The 19,831-nt window shown below is 46.3% G+C and overlaps 2 protein-coding genes across 3 annotated transcripts in view; both read left to right on the top strand.

Moving 5' to 3' along the window:
* The window catches only part of carf (calcium responsive transcription factor), a 33,075-nt gene extending 26,393 nt beyond the window's left edge, over positions 1–6,682 (top strand). The window contains 9 exon segments of the mRNA XM_045704412.1: positions 4–147; positions 423–695; positions 802–953; positions 985–1,157; positions 1,261–2,127; positions 2,190–2,253; positions 2,356–2,468; positions 2,594–2,909; positions 5,922–6,682. Coding sequence (XP_045560368.1) covers positions 4–147; positions 423–695; positions 802–953; positions 985–1,157; positions 1,261–2,127; positions 2,190–2,253; positions 2,356–2,468; positions 2,594–2,909; positions 5,922–5,980 — 2,161 coding nt within the window. The 3' untranslated portion in view covers positions 5,981–6,682.
* Positions 6,683–14,527: 7,845 nt separating this feature from the next.
* The window catches only part of LOC106582552 (small ubiquitin-related modifier 1), a 14,305-nt gene continuing 9,001 nt past the window's right edge, over positions 14,528–19,831 (top strand). For both annotated transcript variants that reach the window (XR_006761246.1, XM_014165739.2), the window contains exons 1-3: positions 14,528–14,822; positions 18,583–18,657; positions 18,842–18,919. Coding sequence is in view for 1 of the 2 variants with exons in the window: in XM_014165739.2 (XP_014021214.1) it covers positions 14,811–14,822; positions 18,583–18,657; positions 18,842–18,919 (165 nt within the window). In the remaining variant the exon portion in view is untranslated. The remainder of the gene's footprint in view (positions 14,823–18,582; positions 18,658–18,841; positions 18,920–19,831) is intronic.

Below are 19,831 nucleotides of genomic sequence, written 5' to 3'. Positions count from 1 at the left end.
CAGGATCTATATCAAGAAAGTTTGTAAGTTTCCCCAACACAGGGTGCCTACGGACCCTAACGTAGACAAGAGGGTTGTTCGTCAGGAACAAGAGAAAGCCTTCTTCAACCTCCGGAAGACCCTGCGGGACGTTGGCGGTGTCCTGAGGTATTGATTTGATTCTTCTATTTTATACTTGGATTTGATATATTTATATATTATTAAAGTTCCTTGCAGATTTTTTTTTTTTAAATAATTAAACTTTCTGATTGATTGACATATTGTTTTGATTGACACCTGTTCCTTGTGGCTCAGTTGGTAGAGCATGGTGTGTGTGCAACGCCAGGGTTGTGGGTTCGATTCCCTACTGTAAGTCGCTCTGGATAAGAGCGTCTGCTAAAATGACTAAAATGTAAAAATGTTTATTCTCTCCCGTTATACAGGTACTACATGCAGCTCCCTACCCAGAAAGCTCACCTCTATCATGACATGGAGGCTCTCCTCCTGCCTCCTCCTCCAGACCTCCTTTTCCTCCCCATGGAGGAGGAGGTGAAGCAGGAGGAGGAGGAGGAGGTGAAGCAGGAGGAGGAGGAGGAGCAGGATGATGATGATGGTGGAATCATGCCATCTCGTCTCAACCCCAGGGTGGCAGAGAAGATCAGGGAGTTGGTGGAGCAGGGGTATCATCAGGTGTACCAGGTCCGCAAACAACTCAGGTAAGGAGGCCCTCAGGGGCTGATGCACAGTTCGTCATGGTTACCAGTGTTACCACTGTCCCTGGTGTTAACCTGTCTTCCTGTCTCTTGTTTCCTATCCTGCCAGGCGGTTTGTGGAGCGGGAGATGTTTAAATCAGAGGAGGTCCCAGAGAGACATAATCTTTGCTTCTTCCCAACCGTCAACGACATAAAGAACCACATCCACGAGGCCCAGAAGACCTGCCAGCAGGCTGGGGTCACCGCCCGATGTAACACAGGTAACTAGGATGACCTGCCAGCAGGCTGGGGTCACCGCCGATGTAACACAGGTAACTAGGATGACCTTCCAGCAGGCTGGGGTCACCGCCGATGTAACACAGGTAACTAGGATGACCTTCCAGCAGGCTGGGGTCACCGCCGACGTAACACAGGTAACTAGGATGACCTTCCAGCAGGCTGGGGTCACCGCCGATGTAACACAGGTAACTAGGATGACCTTCCAGCAGGATGGGGTCACCGCCGATGTAACACAGGTAACTAGGATGACCTTCCAGCAGGCTGGGGTCACCGCCCGATGTGACACAGGTAACTAGGATGACCTTCCAGCAGGCTGGGGTCACCGCCGATGTAACACAGGTAACTAGGATGACCTTCCAGCAGGCTGGGGTCACCGCCGATGTAACACAGGTAACTAGGATGACCTTCCAGCAGGCTGGGGTCACCGCCGATGTAACACAGGTAACTAGGATGACCTGCCAGCAGGCTGGGGTCACCGCCGATGTAACACAGGTAACTAGGATGACCTTCCAGCAGGATGGGGTCACCGCCGATGTAACACAGGTAACTAGGATGACCTTCCAGCAGGCTGGGGTCACCGCCGACGTAACACAGGTAACTAGGATGACCTTCCAGCAGGCTGGGGTCACCGCCGATGTAACACAGGTAACTAGGATGACCTTCCAGCAGGCTGGGGTCACCGCCGATGTAACACAGGTAACTAGGATGACCTTCCAGCAGGCTGGGGTCACCGCCGATGTAACACAGGTAACTAGGATGACCTTCCAGCAGGCTGGGGTCACCGCCGATGTAACACAGGTAACTAGGATGACCTTCCAGCAGGCTGGGGTCACCGCCGATGTAACACAGGTAACTAGGATGACCTTCCAGCAGGCTGGGGTCACCGCCGATGTAACACAGGTAACTAGGATGACCTTCCAGCAGGCTGGGGTCACCGCCGATGTAACACAGGTAACTAGGATGACCTTCCAGCAGGCTGGGGTCACCGCCGATGTAACACAGGTAACTAGGATGACCTTCCAGCAGGCTGGGGTCACCGCCGATGTAACACAGGTAACTAGGATGACCTTCCAGCAGGCTGGGGTCACCGCCGACGTAACACAGGTAACTAGGATGACCTTCCAGCAGGCTGGGGTCACCGCCGATGTAACACAGGTAACCACTTCTTAACTTGTTAATCTCCTTGTCATACCTGATGTTTGCTGTTTCACCTCCAGTGGACTGAAATGGACCCAATGACTGAGACTGTGACTCTGACCCTCACGCCAGCCCCTGCTGAAGGTAATAAAATTACAGGTCACCTCTAGTCATCATGAAAGTTCTCCTCCAGTAGTTTTACCTACAATGTCTCTGTTTCCCCAACTTTATTCCGCTTGTGTCCAGGTGGCTTCCAGAGAGTAGGAGTGTTGGAGGGGAGCGATACATTGTCTCCTGATGCCGTTCAGCTCTTCAGCTCTCTTACCTCCCTGCAACCCAAAATCTTTGCCCAGCTTCAGGTAGAGGACCAGCTGTCTCACCTTCTGCGTATATATGTCTTAAACACCGATTAATTCCTATCCAATCGAAACGAATCAAGACAGAATTATATGTCTTGTGTTTTTTTTTTTTTTTCATTTTCCAGGGCATCCAGCTTCAACCAAGTCTGTGTTCTTTCGACGGAGGTCCGTCTACAGTCTCTACAGACTTCCTGGATTTGCCCAGTCCGTCATCCCCGCAGCCCCTCTTGGTCAGCCCCACACAGTTCCTCCAGTCCAGCCCGTCTCTAGCTGAGCCCTCAGGGGTTCTGGGCATGGGTCAGGTGGTCATGGTGTCATCGTTAGGGGACGGCCAGGTGGTCAGCGTGTCATCTCTAGGGGACGAGAGCGGCGGGACACACCAGATACTGTTGGAGGACGGACAGACCATCCCTTTCCAGATCATGGTTCCTGCAAATATTGGTGAGACACTCAGGAGTTAACCTGCGATATTACTGCTGTAGACTTCCTGTGGTGTTTCTGCCGCGTCCCAAATAGCACCCTATTCCCTATATGGTGCACTACTATTGATGAGAGCCCTGATCGAAAGTATTGCACTATATAGGGAATAGGATTCCATTTGGGATGCAGAGAAGTCTCAGGGCAAAGTCAGGAGTAGGTAGCCATGGTGACTGGAACACTACAGATCACAGGCTGAGAGTCTCAGGAGTAGGTAGCCATGGTGACTGGAACACTACAGATCACAGGCTGAGAGTCTCAGGAGTAGGTAACCATGGTGACTGGAACACTACAGATCACAGGCTGAGAGTCAGGAGTAGGTAGCCATGGTGACTGGAACACTACAGATCACAGGCTGAGAGTCTCAGGAGTAGGTAACCATGGTGACTGGAACACTACAGATCACAGGCTGAGAGTCAGGAGTAGGTAACCATGGTGACTGGAACACTACAGATCACAGGCTGAGAGTCTCAGGAGTAGGTAGCCATGGTGACTGGAACACTACAGATCACAGGCTGAGAGTCTCAGGAGTAGGTAGCCATGGTGACTGGAACACTACAGATCACAGGCTGAGAGTCTCAGGAGTAGGTAGCCATGGTGACTGGAACACTACAGATCACAGGCTGAGAGTCTCAGGAGTAGGTAGCCATGGTGACTGGGTACACTACAGATCACAGGCTGAGAGTCAGGAGTAGGTAACCATGGTGACTGGAACACTACAGATCACAGGCTGAGAGTCTCAGGAGTAGGTAGCCATGGTGACTGGAACACTACAGATCACAGGCTGAGAGTCAGGAGTAGGTAGCCATGGTGACTGGAACACTACAGATCACAGGCTGAGAGTCAGGAGTAGGTAGCCATGGTGACTGGAACACTACAGATCACAGGCTGAGAGTCTCAGGAGTAGGTAACCATGGTGACTGGAACACTACAGATCACAGGCTGAGAGTCAGGAGTAGGTAACCATGGTGACTGGAACACTACAGATCACAGGCTGAGAGTCTCAGGAGTAGGTAGCCATGGTGACTGGAACACTACAGATCACAGGCTGAGAGTCTCAGGAGTAGGTAGCCATGGTGACTGGAACACTACAGATCACAGGCTGAGAGTCAGGAGTAGGTAGCCATGGTGACTGGAACACTACAGATCACAGGCTGAGAGTCTCAGGAGTAGGTAACCATGGTGACTGGGTACACTACAGATCACAGGCTGAGAGTCTCAGGAGTAGGTAGCCATGGTGACTGGAACACTACAGATCACAGGCTGAGAGTCTCAGGAGTAGGTAGCCATGGTGACTGGAACACTACAGATCACAGGCTGAGAGTCTCAGGAGTAGGTAACCATGGTGACTGGAACACTACAGATCACAGGCTGAGAGTCAGGAGTAGGTAGCCATGGTGACTGGAACACTACAGATCACAGGCTGAGAGTCAGGAGTAGGTAGCCATGGTGACTGGAACACTACAGATCACAGGCTGAGAGTCTCAGGAGTAGGTAGCCATGGTGACTGGGAACACTACAGATCACAGGCTGAGAGTCTCAGGAGTAGGTAGCCATGGTGACTGGAACACTACAGATCACAGGCTGAGAGTCAGGAGTAGGTAGCCATGGTGACTGGAACACTACAGATCACAGGCTGAGAGTCTCAGGAGTAGGTAGCCATGGTGACTGGAACACTACAGATCACAGGCTGAGAGTCTCAGGAGTAGGTAACCATGGTGACTGGAACACTACAGATCACAGGCTGAGAGTCAGGAGTAGGTAGCCATGGTGACTGGAACACTACAGATCACAGGCTGAGAGTCTCAGGAGTAGGTAGCCATGGTGACTGGAACACTACAGATCACAGGCTGAGAGTCAGGAGTAGGTAGCCATGGTGACTGGAACACTACAGATCACAGGCTGAGAGTCTCAGGAGTAGGTAGCCATGGTGACTGGAACACTACAGATCGCAGGCTGAGAGTCAGGAGTAGGTAACCATGGTGACTGGAACACTACAGATCACAGGCTGAGAGTCTCAGGAGTAGGTAGCCATGGTGACTGGGTACACTACAGATCACAGGCTGAGAGTCTCAGGAGTAGGTAACCATGGTGACTGGAACACTACAGATCACAGGCTGAGAGTCTCAGGAGTAGGTAGCCATGGTGACTGGAACACTACAGATCACAGGCTGAGAGTCAGGAGTAGGTAGCCATGGTGACTGGAACACTACAGATCACAGGCTGAGAGTCAGGAGTAGGTAGCCATGGTGACTGGAACACTACAGATCACAGGCTGAGAGTCAGGAGTAGGTAACCATGGTGACTGGAACACTACAGATCACAGGCTGAGAGTCTCAGGAGTAGGTAGCCATGGTGACTGGAACACTACAGATCACAGGCTGAGAGTCTCAGGAGTAGGTAACCATGGTGACTGGGTACACTACAGATCACAGGCTGAGAGTCAGGAGTAGGTAACCATGGTGACTGGAACACTACAGATCACAGGCTGAGAGTCAGGAGTAGGTAGCCATGGTGACTGGAACACTACAGATCACAGGCTGAGAGTCTCAGGAGTAGGTAACCATGGTGACTGGGTACACTACAGATCACAGGCTGAGAGTCAGGAGTAGGTAGCCATGGTGACTGGGTACACTACAGATCACAGGCTGAGAGTCAGGAGTAGGTAGCCATGGTGACTGGGTACACTACAGATCACAGGCTGAGAGTCAGGAGTAGGTAGCCATGGTGACTGGAACACTACAGATCACAGGCTGAGAGTGAGGAGTAGGTAGCCATGGTGACTGGAACACTACAGATCACAGGCTGAGAGTCTCAGGAGTAGGTAGCCATGGTGACTGGGTACACTACAGATCACAGGCTGAGAGTCAGGAGTAGGTAGCCATGGTGACTGGAACACTACAGATCAGACTTCTATTAAAAATAATATTTACTGACTTGTTTTTCTCTTCCTGTTTGTTGTGTTCTATTCCTCAGCTCTGAACAGTCCAGATGAGGTCAAGGAGGAGGAGGACACTGTCAACTCTGTAGATTGACACCAGGCCCTACAGGGGTGTACCGTACTCCAGGGGTGTAGCTCGTTCCTCACAGGGGTGTACTCCAGCCTTCACAGGGGTGTAGCTCGTTCCTCACAGGGTTGTATTTTTGGGGTGTACTTCAGCCCTCACAAATCACAGTATCTCGTTCCTCACAGGGGTGTATCTCGTTCCTCACAGGGGTGTATCTCGTTCCTCACAGGGGTGTATCTCGTTCCTCACAGGGGTGTATCTCGTTCCTCACAGGGGGTGTACTCCAGCCCTCACAGATCACAGAATCTCGTTCCTCACAGGGGTGAATCTCGTTCCTCACAGGGGTGTATCCCATCTTTACCATATACTTTACTGTAAGAGCGGTTGCTTTTACCTCAGGACAGTCGCGTTTATTGATCACGTTTAATGATCACGTTTATTGTACAATTGACTGAAAGTGCAATTTATGCAGTGTGTTTTTTTTTTCTTTTCTTCCTTGTTAATCATCATGAGGAACTTGTTTGCTATCGTTTTAAAATCATGGATTTTCTTTTTTAAATGACAACCTACGAAAACCCTGGATGTAACAAGATATGGTGTATATATTAGTGCATAGGAAATGTCTTTTTAATAGTGTTTCTAACCCTGTTGCATAGTCTTCTGAGATGATCATTTACTTCAATAAAGGTTTATTTTATTTGTTTAAATTAAATTAATTCCTTAATTCAATTGTTTTAAGTGGTTTACGGACTATTCTATTCATTTGCCAACAACAACAAAAAAATCCATCCATTTCTATTGGGACTTTGTCACAACAATTAAGATTCAATCGGAAGATTTGAATTTATTCCCATAAAATAACAATAAAAAGGTCAAAATGCAACACTATTTTGGGTATATTCCACAAGACTGAAAATCCACCACTTCGAGATATAATGGACAAAACCCACCAGCTACAAATCATTTACCCAGCATGCTTTGCGTGAACTTGATCGGGAGTCATCGCTAGTTGCCAAAGTCGTACACCTTGCCCGAATTTCTACAATTTCTCTTCTTCAAATGCATTTTTAAAGATAACCTTATTAACCACACTGCTAACTTTTTTGTTTTTGTTAGTTTAAACTTAAATGAAGGCCAAAAACAAACCATGAAATTCCTGCGCGGTTTAACCCGTTTAGACTTTGTGGCTGTGGTATCGAGTGGAAACTGGAGCTCCGTAAGAGGCTGGTTATACGGACGCACCTGGTGCCCAAATGGATGGCGGATAGAGTCGGTTCAGTCGGTTGTCCGGTCGGTTGCCCTTCCCCGCTAGTTTATGCCGGTAACAACCGCCGTAGCATGGCTCTAGTTATTAAAACTTGTCAAATAAAGTGAGAAGAGAAGTAACTTGGTAGTATTTATCACTAGCTCCAATTTGTTCCAACAATACACTTGGATTATATTTCGAATAGGATAAACTGAAATTGAATAGCTAATTAGCAAAAGAGAAGACAAGACTACAGCAGTCCATGATGAATCCACGTGCTGTATTGAAATTAATTGAATAAAGCGTTGAAGTCCTCATCTCCTTTCTCTGTCTTAGCTAGCCACTAACTACACTTTAGCTAGCTAGTTAGCAGAGCAGTAGATACAAAAATTATTTTGTATTACTTAGTCTTAGAGAAGACTGCTGAGTGGGGATATATATTCCACTGATTCTGCTCTAGCCATTAGCACGAGCCCGTCCTCCCTAATTAAGGTGTCACCAAATTCCTGTTGCTTAGCCTAGATAATTGTTTATACAGACTGGCGATTCTGGTGTCTATTTCAGAACTCATGGTATTTTTCAAGGACGAGCAAAAGAGCATTAAAAGGGGCGAAGACCGCTAGAAGTCTGGCCATGTGGAGAAGTCTGGCCATGTGGAGAAGACCACTATCAGTCTGGCCATGTGGAGAAGACCACTATCAGTCTGGCCATGTGGAGAAGACCACTATCAGTCTGGCCATGTGGAGAAGACCACTATCAGTCTGGCCATGTGGAGAAGACCACTAGAAGTCTGACCATGTGGAGAAGACCAGCTATAGTGAGGGACAGGTCTCTATAGGTGACCACTTCCTATTGGCAGGCCTCTATAGGTGACCACTTCCTATTGGCAGGCCTCTATCGGTGACCACTTCCTGTTGGTAGGTCTCTATAGGTAACCACTTCCTGTTGGCAGGCCTCTATCGGTGACCACTTCCTGTTGGCAGGCCTCTATAGGTGACCACTTCCTGTTGGCAGGCCTCTGTCGGTGACCACTTCCTGTTGGCAGGTCTCTATAGGTAACCACTTCCTGTTGGCAGGTCTCTATAGATAACCACTTCCTGTTGGCAGGTCTCTATCGGTGACCAGGGGATTCCCTCTCCCACATGTGAATGCCTCCATGGAGCTCATCAGTGGAGCCATGCAGCCTACTTTGGCGGTTCACAATATTGGCCCTTACGAATGTGGACTGCGAGTGGAGGAAGCCAGCCGTGCCCAACGAGGTGCAGTCAGTGGAGGACGTGTACCCGGACGAAGACTATGGAAGGGGGTGAGAACCATGAGCCTCCTAGGTTTTGTATTGAAGTCAATGTACCCAGAGGAGGACGGAAGCTAGCTGTCCTCCGGCTACACCACGGTGCTACCCTACAGAGTGCTGTTGAGGCTACTGTAGACATTCATTGAAAAACAGTGTGTTTTAATCAGTTATTTGGTGACGTGATTATATTTAGTACAGTTTTATCTAAAAAATAACTTTAATGTTTTACAATTTTAATTTGTATGAAATTCATTGAGGAGGATGGTCCTCCCCTTCCTCCTCTGAGGAGCCTCCACTGCTTAACATCCAACCTTAAGTCATGAGAACCATACACAAACATACTGTTCAGATATATCTTTAAATCACATTTGATGAGTTACTGATATAAGGGCACAGGGCGAGACCCAGATGGTTAGAGTCTCTGATATTTATTATAATCCAAGGGGCAGGCAAGAGACAGGTCGTGGACAGGCAAAATATCATCAACAGGGTCAGAGTCCAGGAGGTACAGAGTGGCAGGCAGGCTCGAGGTCAGGGCAGGCAGGCTCGAGGTCAGGGCAGGTGGGCTCGAGGGCAGGCGGGCTCGAGGTCAGGGCAGGCGGGCTCGAGGGCAGGCGGGCTCGAGGTCAGGGCAGGCGGGCTCGAGGTCAGGTCAGGCGGGCTCGAGGTCAGGTCAGGCGGGCTCGAGGTCAGGTCAGGCGGGCTCGAGGTCAGGGCAGGCGGGCTCGAGGTCAGGGCAGGCGGGCTCGAGGTCAGGGCAGGCGGGCTCGAGGTCAGGGCAGGCGGGCTCGAGGTCAGGGCAGGCGGGTTCAGAGTCAAGGCAGGCAAGGGTCAAAAACCCGGGAGGACTAGCGAAAGAGCGAGATAAGAAACAGCAGCAGCACGGAAGAACACGCTGGTTGACTTGACAAGACGAAGTGGCAACAGACAAACAGGGAACACAGGAATAAATACACCGGGGACTAATGAGGAAAACTGGTCACACCTGGAGGTGGGTGGAGACAATCACAAAGACAGGGTGAAACAGATCAGGGCTGTCACAACTGACCTGTACGTCCACAGGCTCGATCTCCTGTAGTCTTCACAACTGGACGCTCGCGTTCAGATCCCACTGGAACAGGATGTCTGTGTACCGGATGGCCTGAGGGGGGACACACTCCTGTTGGACTGGAAAACAAAGAGACATTTGGTCAGTGCTGTAGGTCTTTTTCCAATGCTCTATCACCATCTTTACCTGGACAGAAAATGCATTATTTATCACAACACAAACCCACCTTGAATAATGTGACAAGTGGTCCCTCAACACCCATCCTCATGCCTCATTGTTTGTTCTTGAGGGTTCCCTATCTATTAGAACACAGAGGGTTCCCTATCTATTAGAACACAGAGGGTTCCCTATCTAATAGAACACAGAGGGTTCCCTATCTATTAGAACACAGAGGGTTCCATATCTAACAGAACACAGAGAGTTCCCTATCTAATAGAACACAGAGGGTTCCCTATCTATTAGAACACAGAGGGTTCCCTATCTAATAGAACACAGAGGGTTCCCTATCTATTAGAACACAGAGGGTTCCCTATCTAATAGAACACAGAGGGTTCCCTATCTATTAGAACACAGAGGGTTCCCTATCTATTAGAACACAGAGGGTTCCCTATCTAATAGAACACAGAGGGTTCCCTATCTATTAGAACACAGAGGGTTCCCTATCTAATAGAACACAGAGGGTTCCCTATCTAATAGAACACAGAGGGTTCCCTATCTATTAGAACACAGAGGGTTCCCTATCTATTAGAACACAGAGGGTTCCCTATCTATTAGAACACAGAGGGTTCCCTATCTAATAGAACACAGAGGGTTCCCTATCTAATAGAACACAGAGGGTTCCCTATCTATTAGAACACAGAGGGTTCCCTATCTATTAGAACACAGAGGGTTCCCTATCTATTAGAACACAGAGGGTTCCCTATCTATTAGAACACAGAGGGTTCCCTATCTAATAGAACACAGAGGGTTCCCTATCTAATAGAACACAGAGGGTTCCCTATCTAATAGAACACAGAGGGTTCCCTATCTATTAGAACACAGAGGGTTCCCTATCTATTAGAACACAGAGGGTTCCCTATCTATTAGAACACAGAGGGTTCCCTATCTAATAGAACACAGAGGGTTCCCTATCTATTAGAACACAGAGGGTTCCCTATCTAATAGAACAGAGGGTTTATTGAGAGTTACCTACAGTTGAAGTCGGAAGTTTACATACACTTAGGTTGGAGTCATTAAAACTCGTTTTTCAACCACTCCACAAATTTCTTGTTAACAAACTATAGTTTTGGCAAGTCGGTTAGGACATCTACTTTGTGCTTGACACAAGTAATTTTTCCAACAATTGTTTACAGATTATTTCACTTATAATTCACTGTATCACAATTCCTGTGGGTCAGAAGTTTACATACACTAAGTCGACTGTGCCTTTAAACAGCATGGAAAATTCCAGAAAATGATGTAATGGCTTTAGAAGCTTCTGATAGGCTAATTGACATAATTTGAGTCAATTGGAGGTGTACCTGTGGATGTATTTCAAGGCCTACCTTCAAACTCAGTGCCTCTTTGCTTGACATCATGGGAAAATCAAAAGAAATCAGCCAAGACCTCAGAAGAAAAATTGTAGAACACCAGAACAACAGCAAAGGACCTTGTGAAGATGCTGAAGGACACAGGTACAAAAGTATCTATATCCACAGTAAAATGAGTCCTATATCGACATAACCTGAAAGGCCGCTCAGCAAGGAAGAAGCCACTGCTCCAAAACCGCCATAAAAAAGACAGACTACAGTTTACAACTGCACATGGGGACAAATATTGTACTTTTTGGAGAAATGTCCTCTGGTCTGGTGAAACAAAAATACAACTGTTTGGCCATAATGACCATCGTTATGTTTGGAGGAAAAAAGGGGAAGCTTGCAAGCCGAAGAACACCATCCCAACCGTGAAGCACGGGCGTGGCAGCATCATGTTGTGGGGGTGCTTTGCTGCAGGAGGGACTGGTGCACTTCAGGGATTTTTTTACTAGGATTAAATGTCAGGAATTGTGAAAAAAAAGGAGTTTAAATGTATTTGGCTAAGGCTAAACTGTATATATTAGAACACATAGGGTTCTCGTTAATGGAATCCTCTTTAATGCAAATTCAGTTGAGTGTTGTTTACCGCAGGGCAGCCGGCTAGGGCCATTACTGTTTCCTGTTTTTACAAATGACCGTCCACTGAGCTTGAACAAAGCCTGCGTGTCTATGTACGTCGATGACTCAACAGTAAACACGTCGACTACCACAGTAAAATAGCTACCTGACACCCTTAGCATAGAGCTACAGTCAGTTCTAGAATGGGTAACTACCAATAGGTTTAACATAGAGCTGCAGTCAGTTCTAGAATGGGTAACTACCAATAGGTTTAACATAGAGCTGCAGTCAGTTATAGAATGGGTAACGACCAATAGGTTTAACATAGAGCTGCAGTCAGTTCTAGAATGGGTAACAACCAATAGGTTTAACATAGAGCTGCAGTCAGTTCTAGAATGGGTAACGACCAATAGGTTTAACATAGAGCTGCAGTCAGTTCTAGAATGGGTAACGACCAATAGGTTTAACATAGAGCTACAGTCAGTTCTAGAATGGGTAACTACCAATAGGTTTAACATAGAGCTGCAGTCAGTTCTAGAATGGGTAACTACCAATAGGTTTAACATAGAGCTGCAGTCAGTTCTAGAATGGGTAACTACCAATAGGTTTAACATAGAGCTCCAGTCAGTTCTAGAATGGGTAACTACCAATAGGTTTAACATAGAGCTGCAGTCAGTTCTAGAATGGGTAACGACCAATAGGTTTAACATAGAGCTACAGTCAGTTATAGAATGGGTAACTACCAATAGGTTTAACATAGAGCTGCAGTCAGTTCTAGAATGGGTAACGACCAATAGGTTTAACATAGAGCTGCAGTCAGTTATAGAATGGGTAACGACCAATAGGTTTAACATAGAGCTACAGTCAGTTCTAGAATGGGTAACTACCAATAGGTTTAACATAGAGCTGCAGTCAGTTCTAGAATGGGTAACTACCAATAGGTTTAACATAGAGCTGCAGTCAGTTCTAGAATGGGTAACTACCAATAGGTTTAACATAGAGCTGCAGTCAGTTCTAGAATGGGTAACTACCAATAGGTTTAACATAGAGCTGCAGTCAGTTATAGAATGGGTAACTACCAATAGGTTTAACATAGAGCTGCAGTCAGTTATAGAATGGGTAACTACCAATAGGTTTAACATAGAGCTGCAGTCAGTTCTAGAATGGGTAACTACCAATAGGTTTAACATAGAGTTCTAGTCAGTTCTAGAATGGATAACTACCAATAGGTTTAACATAGAGCTGCAGTCAGTTATAGAATGGGTAACTACCAATAGGTTTAACATAGAGCTGCAGTCAGTTATAGAATGGGTAACCAGCAACAGACTGATGCTAAATATGTCAAAAACTTAAATCATCATTTTTTGGAACAAATCACTCGCTCGACGCTAAACTATTATTGAATAATGTGGCTATTGAGCAAGTGGAGAAGACTAAACTGCTGGGTGCAACCCTAGATAGCAAGCTGTCATGGTCAAAAAATAGACTCAATGGTTGCTAAAATGGGAAGAGGTTTGTCCATCTCAGTGACATCTCAGTCGACCAGACAGGTCCTACAGGCCCTAGTTTTGTCGCACCTGGACTACTGCTGCCCAGCTGTGTTGTCATGTGTGGCAACGAAGGACATAGGTGAATTGCAGTTGGTCCAGATCAAAGCAGCACGTATCGCACTTAGATGTACACGGAGGGTGAATGTCAGGAACATGCATGTCAATCTCTCCTGGATCAAAGTTGAGGAGAGATCGACTTCATCACTATTGGTCTGGTGATGGTTGATGTGTTGGGAGGTACCGAACTGTCTGTTCAATCAGTTGGCAACACAGTTCAGACACTCATCGATACAAAACAAGACATGCAACCAGAGGTCTCTTCATAATCCCCAGGTCCAGAACAGAGGCTGGGAAACGCACAGTATTAAAGAGTTATTAGGTTATTAAATTATTGCATCTGAGCTCCTAGAGTTTGTGACTCTCTCTTTTCTTTTCCAAGTGTTCTGAAAACACCTCGGCTAAACAGGTGTACGTTTCTTTCGCTTCCAGAGGAACCATTGGAGTCAACATGGGGCCAGCATCCCTGTAGAAGGCTTTTGACACCTTGAGGAGTCCATGCCCCGACCAATTGAGGTGGTTCTGAGGGTAGAAGGAGGTGCAACTCAATATTAGGAAGGTGGCTAGAGAGTTGGGCCAGTAACCGAAAGGTTGCTGGATCGAATCCCTGAGCTGACAAGGTAAACATCGGTCATTCTGAACAAGGCTGTTAACCCACTGTTCCCCGGCCGTCAATATAAATAAGAATTTGTTCTTATGTTCTTAACTGACTTGCCTAGTTAAAAAAAAATTTAAAGTCCTAATGTTTTGTATACTCAGTGTATAATGCCAGAAGAGAAGGTGCATCTGCCTAATTACAGACAAGTTGACTAATAAATAGCAGAAACACATCTAAATCAGGAAGAACAATGTCTGCATCCCCCTGTTAAAACTCGTTTAGCCGTTTCTGACTGTAGACTACAGGTCACTTTTTATATTATCGGTTTAGAGTGGGGTGTAGGCATCAGATTCTCACTTTATCACATAGGCTATAGTCGGACGGTTGCTGATGGGTTATTAGCTATTGTGGTCGGTTGCTGATGGGTTATTAGCTATTGTGGTCGGTTGCTGATGGGTTATTAGCTATAGTCGGACGGTTGCTGATGGGTTATTAGCTATTGTGGTCGGTTGCTGATGGGTTATTAGCTATAGTCGGACGGTTGCTGATGGGTTATTAGCTATTGTGGTCGGTTGCTGGTGAACAAACAGCTGACATGCGCACCACTACAAAGACCTGTGTCTATACAGCCTCTCCCCATCAGGACTGAACTGAACTGAACTGAATCCGTTCATCTCCACTCGACACTCGCAGCGCGACAAAACATCTTCAATTAGGACACCAGGCGTGTCCGTATAGCCCCTCTTTCGGGGAGAGCTTCTTCCGTATAGCCCCTCTTCCGGGGACATCCTCTTCCGGTAAGAGCCTCCTCTTCCTAATGACGTCGCGTAGCTACCGTTTTGGTAGTCGAGGATTCGTTGAAGAAAAGCGAAGAGATTGTTGTCAACAACACGGGTTTTTAACACTGCCCTAGTTAATTTACAGAGAACAAGATGTCAGATACAGTAAGTGATAACTATAACCTATACCAGTTACCACCAAAAACAGTACATTTAAACCACGAGTGAGTCACAAAACTTATACCAATTCGCTAGCGATGTTTAATAACCACCATGTTAGCTTTCGTGTTAGCCGCTAACGTTAGCTACGAACCTAGCAGCTATGTATTTGTAATCTAGCTAGTTCGATATTAGCTAACTAACTTAACTAGGTAGTTAGAGCAGTGGGCTCATATCGTTTTTGTAATTTAGCTAGCTAGCTAGACATGTTAGTTTAAACCAGAGGACATAAATAGCCCACTAGCTATATGTTTTGAGAGGGAAAGCAGGTCCATTGTTAGCTTAACGTAGCTAACTAACGTTAGTATGCGTATCGTTGCATCACCAGGTTTCCATCCTACCTTTTTATGCGAGAGTAAAAGTTATGACAGGCCTGATTGGAAACAATGTTTTCCCCCCTCCGGTAAACTTTCCAAATGTCGACAAAAAAACAAAATATGTTAGAAAAGATTGGATTATTTTTTTTTTATCGCTAAAATTAATTATGTGAGAAATGTCGGTGGAAACGCTTTTATGAGCAAATACTGACACGACCATCATATCTAAGTAAACTTGGAGTCACAAGACATGTTGTGTGGATCGGAAAAGCGTGTAGTTTATTAGGCTACAGATTAAATAAGTTATGATTAACTTCAAGGGGTGGTGAAAGGTGATTGAGTTTGCTTCTTTCCAATAAATATTGAGGATCTTATTCTGGTGACATGATCATCGATGCTTGGCTGATATTTAGAAAAATGTAAAATAATATCGCTCTATTGTCCATAAATCTCATCATGTAGGCTATACAGGTGCCCCCCTAACCAACAGCACGCAGACACTTAAGCAATAAGGCAAGGGATGGTGTGGTATATGGCCAATATACCACGGCTAAGGGCTGTTCTTAGGCCTGCAACCTGCCATGATATATCAGACCCATATCAGATCAGATATTTAACCAGGCAAGTCAGTTAAGAACAAATTCTTATTTACAATGAAGGCCTACCGGATACCATGGCTGTCAGCCAATCAGCATTCAGGGCTCGAACAACCCAGTTTATAAAGTACTTTATACCATGGCATTGTTGAATACTCATATCTGATTGGCTTGAAGGGCTTTCTAGAGTGTACAGGCAGAGAGGGTGTGGTATATGGCCAAAATAGCACGGCTAAGGGCTGTTCTTAAGCACAATGTGGTATATGGGCCATATACCACAACCGCCCCGATGTGCCTTATTGCTATTATAAACTGGTTACAAACTTAATTAAAACATACAACTTTTTTGTTGTTGTAATATCTATGGTATATGGTCTGATATGGCCCTAGTTTCGTTGCACCTGGACTACTGTTCAGTCATGTGGTCAGGTGACACAAAGAGGGACTTAGGAAAATTGCAACTGTCTCAGAACAGGGCAGCACGGCTGGCCCTTGGATGGACACAGAGAGCTAATATTAATAATATGCATGTCAATCTCTCCTGGCTGAAAGTGGAGCAGAGATTGACTTCATCACTACTTGTATTTATGAGAGGTATTGACATGTTGAATGCACAGAGCTGTCTGTCTAAACTACTGGCACACAGCTCAGACACCCATACATACCCCACAAGACATGCCACCAGAGGTCTGTTTAAACTACTGGCACACAGCTCAGACACCCCATCCATACCCCACAAGACATGCCACCAGAGGTCTGTTTAAACTACTGGCACACAGCTCAGACACCCCATCCATACCCCACAAGACATGCCACCAGAGGTCTGTTTAAACTACTGGCACACAGCTCAGACACCCCATCCATACCCCACAAGACATGCCACCAGAGGTCTGTTTAAACTACTGGCACACAGCTCAGACACCCCATCCATACCCCACAAGACATGCCACCAGAGGTCTGTCTAAACTACTGGCACACAGCTCAGACACCCATCCATACCCCACAAGACATGCCACCAGAGGTCTGTCTAAACTACTGGCACACAGCTCAGACACCCATCCATACCCCACAAGACATGCCACCAGAGGTCTGTTTAAACTACTGGCACACAGCTCAGACACCCCATACATACCCCACAAGACATGCCACCAGAGGTCTGTTTAAACTACTGGCACACAGTTCAGACACCCCATACATACCCCACAAGACATGCCACCAGAGGTCTGTTTAAACTACTGGCACACAGCTCAGACACCCATCCATACCCCACAAGACATGCCACCAGAGGTCTGTCTAAACTACTGGCACACAGCTCAGACACCCATCCATACCCCACAAGACATGCCACCAGAGGTCTGTTTAAACTACTGGCACACAGCTCAGACACCCATCCATACCCCACAAGACATGCCACCAGAGGTCTCTTCACAGTCCCCAAGTCCAGAACAGACTATGGGAGGCCCACAGTACTACATAGAGCCATGACTACATGGAACTCTATTCCACATCAAGTAATTCATGCCAACAGTAAAATTCGACTGAAAAACCCCCAGATAAAAACACACCTCATGGAACAGCGGGGACTGTGAAGCAACACAAACATAGACACAGACATACAAACACACAATAACATACTGACAATACACACATGTACACATTGATGTTGTGTTATAGATATGTGGTAGTAGAGTAGAGACTTGAGGGAACACAGTTAATGTATTGTGAAATGTGTTTCTGAATGTATTGTAATGTTTTTAAGATGTGTAACTGAAAGATGATGTGTAGCTAATGGAATAATAAATATGTCATGGCTGTAAGACATTCAGGGCTCCAATCACCTACTTTATAATTCCCTTTATAAACTGGGTGGTTCTAGCCCTGAACGATGATTGGCTGACAGCTGTGGTAAATGAGATCGTATACCATGGGTATGACAAAACATTTTTTTTTTTTTTTTAAATGTTCCAATTATGTTTGTAACCAGTTTTATAATAGCAAAAAAACACATATAGCCAATATACCACAGCTAAGGGCTGTATCCAGGCACGTTGCATTGTGCTTAAGAACAGCCCTTAGCCGTGGTATATTGGGTATATACCACACCCCCTCGGCCTGCACGCTCTAGAAAGCCCTTCAAGCCAATCAGATATGAGTATTCAACAATGCCATGGTATAAAGTACTGCATCTGTGCACTCTATTACAGTAAAATAATGTGTCAGTGTGACCTATTCTGTTGGACCAAACCTCAAATGCAAATGGCGACCTGAAACCGGTTGTCAGAGGAAGGTGTGATCTCTCATATTTGTTGTTGTAAGTGGCAGGGGAGGGGCTTGATGTGGCAGGGGAGGGGCTTGATGTGGCAGGGGAGGGGCTTGATGTGGCAGGGGAGGGGCTTGATGTGGCAGGGGAGGGGCTTGATGTGGCAGGGGAGGGGCTTGAGTAAATGGAAACAAAAGCCATTGGGCGATAACGTCTGCAGACCTCGCTAAAACAGTAACTGTTGTGTTTTTTAAAATACAAGCCCAGTTTTTTTTTAAATACAAGCCCAGTTTTTTTTAAATACAAGCCCAGTTTTTTTTAAATACAAGCCCAGTTTTTTTTAAAATACAAGCCCAGTTTTTTTAAAATACAAGCCCAGTTTTTTTGAAATACAAGCCCAGTTTTTTTTTTAATACCAGCCCAGTTTTTTTAAAATACAAGCCCAGTTTTTTTAAAATACAAGCCCAGTTTTTTAAAATACAAGCCCAGTTTTTTAAAATACAAGCCCAGCTTCATGTCCTTTTCTCCTGAAGGACACGAAACCTTCAGGTCCAGATGGAGGAGACCAAAAGGATGGAGAGTACATCAAACTGAAAGTGATCGGTCAGGTAAGGAAGAAGTTTTGGAGTAAGAGAATTATACTGAAGATGCTGGTGATAAGTAGCTGTATGTAAGTTTACATAGCTAGGGTTAGGTTTATCATAGTGAATTATTTATACCATTTTTTATATCAGTTGACCCACAATTTTGAAACGTTTAATTTGGAATCGATTCATTCTTTTCCCACCTCAGGACAACAGTGAAATTCACTTCAAAGTGAAAATGACCACCCATCTGAAGAAGCTGAAGGAGTCTTACAGCCAGAGACAGGTAATAAGCACATCTCATTCGCAATGTCATTAAAGGTGTGAGTCCCAAATGGCACCCTAATCCCTATGTAGTGCACTACTTTTGACCAGGACCCATAGGGATACTATTAGGGAATAGGGAGCCATTTGGCATGTAGTCTAAAGTAGTGCACACTATAGGGAGCCATTTGGGACACAACGCTGTGTGTTCCTCCTAACCCAACGCTGTGTGTTCCTCCTAACCCAACGCTGTGTGTTCCTCCTAACCCAACGCTGTGTGTTCCTCCTGACCCAACGCTGTCTGTTCCTCCTGACCCAACGCTGTGTGTTCCTCCTAACCCAACGCTGTGTGTTCCTCCTAACCCAACGCTGTGTGTTCCTCCTAACCCAACGCTGTGTGTTCCTCCTAACCCAACGCTGTGTGTTCCTCCTAACCCAACGCTGTGTGTTCCTCCTAACCCAACGCTGTGTGTTCCTCCTAACCCAACGCTGTGTGTTCCTCCTAACCCAACGCTGTGTGTTCCTCCTGACCCAACGCTGTGTGTTCCTCCTGACCCAACGCTGTGTGTTCCTCCTGACCCAACGCTGTGTGTTCCTCCTGACCCAACGCTGTGTGTTCCTCCTGACCCAACGCTGTGTGTTCCTCCTAACCCAACGCTGTGTGTTCCTCCTAACCCAACGCTGTGTGTTCCTCCTAACGCAACGCTGTGTGTTCCTCCTGACCCAACGCTGTGTGTTCCTCCTGACCCAACGCTGTGTGTTCCTCCTGACCCAACGCTGTGTGTTCCTCCTGACCCAACGCTGTGTGTTCCTCCTGACCCAACGCTGTGTGTTCCTCCTGACCCAACGCTGTGTGTTCCTCCTAACCCAACGCTGTGTGTTCCTCCTGACCCAACGCTGTGTGTTCCTCCTAACCCAACGCTGTGTGTTCCTC

Source organism: Salmo salar, chromosome ssa21 (assembly GCF_905237065.1).
Source record: "Salmo salar chromosome ssa21, Ssal_v3.1, whole genome shotgun sequence".
Taxonomy (NCBI): Eukaryota; Metazoa; Chordata; class Actinopteri; order Salmoniformes; family Salmonidae; genus Salmo; species Salmo salar.
This window is presented reverse-complemented; position numbering and strand designations above follow the sequence as displayed.